The 3,072-nt window shown below is 42.0% G+C and overlaps 1 protein-coding gene across 3 annotated transcripts; it reads left to right on the top strand.

The window, feature by feature from the left end:
- The first annotated feature begins 209 nt into the window (after nucleotides 1–209).
- TCEAL9 (transcription elongation factor A like 9) lies at nucleotides 210–1,861 on the top strand. Of its 3 annotated transcripts, none has more exons than XM_044937560.1 (3): nucleotides 210–365; nucleotides 845–932; nucleotides 1,175–1,861. In XM_044937560.1, exon 3 carries the CDS (start codon nucleotides 1,241–1,243, stop codon nucleotides 1,535–1,537), a length of 297 nt encoding a protein of 98 aa, XP_044793495.1. In that variant the 5' UTR covers nucleotides 210–365; nucleotides 845–932; nucleotides 1,175–1,240; the 3' UTR covers nucleotides 1,538–1,861. The 3 variants fall into 3 exon arrangements, with proteins under 3 accessions (XP_044793495.1, XP_025132195.1, XP_025132196.1); XM_025276410.2 differs by having other exon boundaries at nucleotides 1,172–1,861; XM_025276411.2 differs by lacking the exon at nucleotides 845–932 and having other exon boundaries at nucleotides 212–365; nucleotides 1,172–1,861.
- Nucleotides 1,862–3,072: the final 1,211 nt, after the last annotated feature.

Raw genomic sequence — 3,072 nt, 5'->3', positions numbered from 1 at the left:
TTCTTGAAGAAAGTAGAAAAGTTTAGTAGCTCCAGAAAAAAAAATGCAGCCCCTCCCTAGTAATCAGAGAAAGGCAAATAACATTTTCCCCCTCTGGGATAGGCAAAAAAGATGGACAGGGCAAAATGTACAAGCGGGGAGGGAGCAGAGGACTAGCCCACATCTGCCGCGCTTTTGTTGGGAGTGGAAATTGAGGACCAGAGATCACTGATGACGTAGACCTCATGTGACCAGGAGTCGACGTGTGCAGAAGTCCTGCTAGTCTGGTCCTTGTTCCCGTCTGGGTACCAGCTTCCTTCAGCAGCGGTAGCCGGTGGGGCCAACGGTGGGGAAGGAGAAGGAGTCTACTGGCTGAAATTTTTCAGGTTGGTGGCAAAATAGATGCTGCCTGGGAATTTCCAGGGTGGGAATGGCCTAGAAGCAGAGATTTAAGGGAGCCCTGGAAAAGTCCATCTCTCCACCTCCCACCTTCAGGTCTGCAGAAAATGATGACCCTTGGGAAAGGGACTAGTGGTCCCGGAAGAAAGACAAGGAGACCTGTGATAGTTTAAAAATAATCATCCTTTGCCACCTAAGACCACTTTCCCAACCCCTCCCCTCCCCCACCCCCAACCCCCAGTTTTAATGATAGTTTGGAAATTTGCTTTTCCGACTCCCTGTCTGATGGAAAATTCGAGCTAACTTGCACTATGGAGAGGGAGAGAAATGAGGGAAACAGAAGGTGGGAAAGTTTCCATAACAGAGAACCTTAACAGGAAAAGTGCTTGGAGTTGATCAGTCCGCCGAGTGCTCACCCCACCCCCACTCTTATCCCCTCCCCCTCCCGTTTCCCGTTGGTCTGCAGGTCTGCTATTCTGAAAAGGCCAGGAAGAAAAGTGATCGCATCCGTACAGGAAGATGAGGGAAATATTATAAAGACCCCTGGGGTGGAGGTGAGCAAAGGAGGGACTGAGGTCGTGGGCCCCTATGTTCTTCCCCCGCACCCCTCTTCTCCCAGCTTACTGTGTTCTAGGAGGGTCTTGCGTTCTGCCCTGTGTGAGCGAAATGGTTGAGAAGAACCTTGGAAAAGGCTGGAGGGAGGGACGAGGGAGGTGAGGAGGTGGAAAATGGAGGTGAGAACGACAGGCTCAGGGGAAACCCTGATGGCTGACGTATCCTTCTTGCTTCCTAGAAGTAGTTGTTTTCAAAGAAAAATAAGTAGAAGAAAAGAAAGGAAGAGGGAAAGAAAGGGAGGCACAAGATGAAACCCTGTCAAAAAACTGAAGAAAAACAAGAAAATGAGAATGAACCAGAACTTGAAGAAGTACCAAAGCCTGAGGAAAAGCAAGAGGAGGAGGAAAAAACAGAAGGAACTTTTAGAGAAAGACTGATTCAGTCTCTCCAGGAATTTAAAGAAGATATACACAACAGGCATTTAAGCAAAGAAGATATGTTTAGAAATGTGAATGAAATTGATGAGATAAGGAGAGTCAGAAACAAACTTATAGTGATGCGTTGGAAGGTTAATCGAAACCATCCTTACCCCTATTTAATGTAGTTTACCTTGATTTCTTTTTTTTTCTGATGTTGACATTACTTTCTTTTTTGTTGTCCTGTATATCTCTATCTTTCTGCTTTTAACTTGTTGCTATTAGTGGTTTTAGATGCATCTCATTGTTTATTTCAAACCAATCTACAAGTCTTTGCCTTACAATAGGAGAGCTTTACTCATTTATACAAAAAGATTCCTAACAGGATATAAAATATAAAAAAGTTACTAAGTAATATGTGAACATCATAGTTTGTATATTCCATATATACACAGAAGAATATGTGAAGGATGAAAGACAAAAAATATAATCTGTGGTAGGATTATGAGTGATTTTTTTATTCAGCTTATTTGTATTTTTCCTTATTCCTAGAATGTACACACTTTATTGTTAAAAATAATAAAAGTTTTATAACAAAAAAGGAGTAACCAACAGTAGTTAGTATATTTCTAAAGGCATTGAGACACAATATTTATTAGCAGAATTTTAGAAGTAGATGTGAACTCCAGATTACCACCAGACCTCTTAGCTAGAAAAATAAATTTTATATCTTTTCTCATTTGCAGTATAGAGATAATAATGATCTTTCTGGGATCTCATGAGGACCAAATAAGGTACTGACTGTGAGCTATATTTGATAGGCTTTTATTTCCATATGCCCATGTAGGATGCCAAATCCTTAAGAGATTTGTTTTAGGTATTTTGGAGGGAGAAGGTTAGTTCTCACCTGTGCTTAAGAAAAAATCCAGACAGCTGTCAGGTGGGTACCACCTTTGTTTTTCTCTCTTCCTGTGTCTGCCCAACCTTCTATGCCCCTCCCCTTGATACTACCACGTGTACTGGATATTTCTGCCCCTTCATTCAGATTCTGTACCTCTCAGCCCCCTAACACTGCTGATGTGCTAGAAATCTCAAATAGTGAAGCCCAACATATTTCTTTGGAACCCGCTTGATTCTCCAGTCTGAGCTCTACAGAAGTGGGGGAAATGCCCATCTCTTCAGTTTAGATAAACATTTATGCAGGGCCACTTGGGCTATGATATCTTACTGATACCTTGGCAACTTTGGGGTTTTAATCAGAGAACCCCTCTTCCCTATAGGACTCAGATACAATGGGTCTGTTTAGGGTTTGGACCAGAAAATAAGTCTGAATAACAGACATTATGCTTTAGTCAGGGTTGCTTCTGAGTCTAAAGATTGGTTTATCTTCCTGAGCCTCGTTTCCTTAGGGTGAGTGATCTCTCCCAAAAGACTGGTGGCCGGCCTCCTCACCAGCTCAAAAGATACCCTTAGACTTGTGTAAGTTTTAAAGGGAGATTCAAGTCAGATTTTGGGATATTCCCATTCTTTATTGGAAATGTATAAAAGTGGTGTGTAAGACTTACTGTGTATTTATATCTGCATCCAGATTTTCATAACTATATGTGTATCTGTGGATCACAGTTATAACAACAGTGTGTTATTTTTCCTGTGTGATGCTCTTTTTGGGGGCAGTTAATCGCTTCAGAGCATTCTTTGAGGTTATGGCAGCTTGATGGATGCA

The sequence above is a fragment of the Bubalus bubalis genome, chromosome X, assembly GCF_019923935.1.
Source record: "Bubalus bubalis isolate 160015118507 breed Murrah chromosome X, NDDB_SH_1, whole genome shotgun sequence".
Taxonomy (NCBI): Eukaryota; Metazoa; Chordata; class Mammalia; order Artiodactyla; family Bovidae; genus Bubalus; species Bubalus bubalis.
Note: the sequence above shows the minus strand (reverse complement) of the source record. Positions and strands in the feature narration are given on the sequence as shown.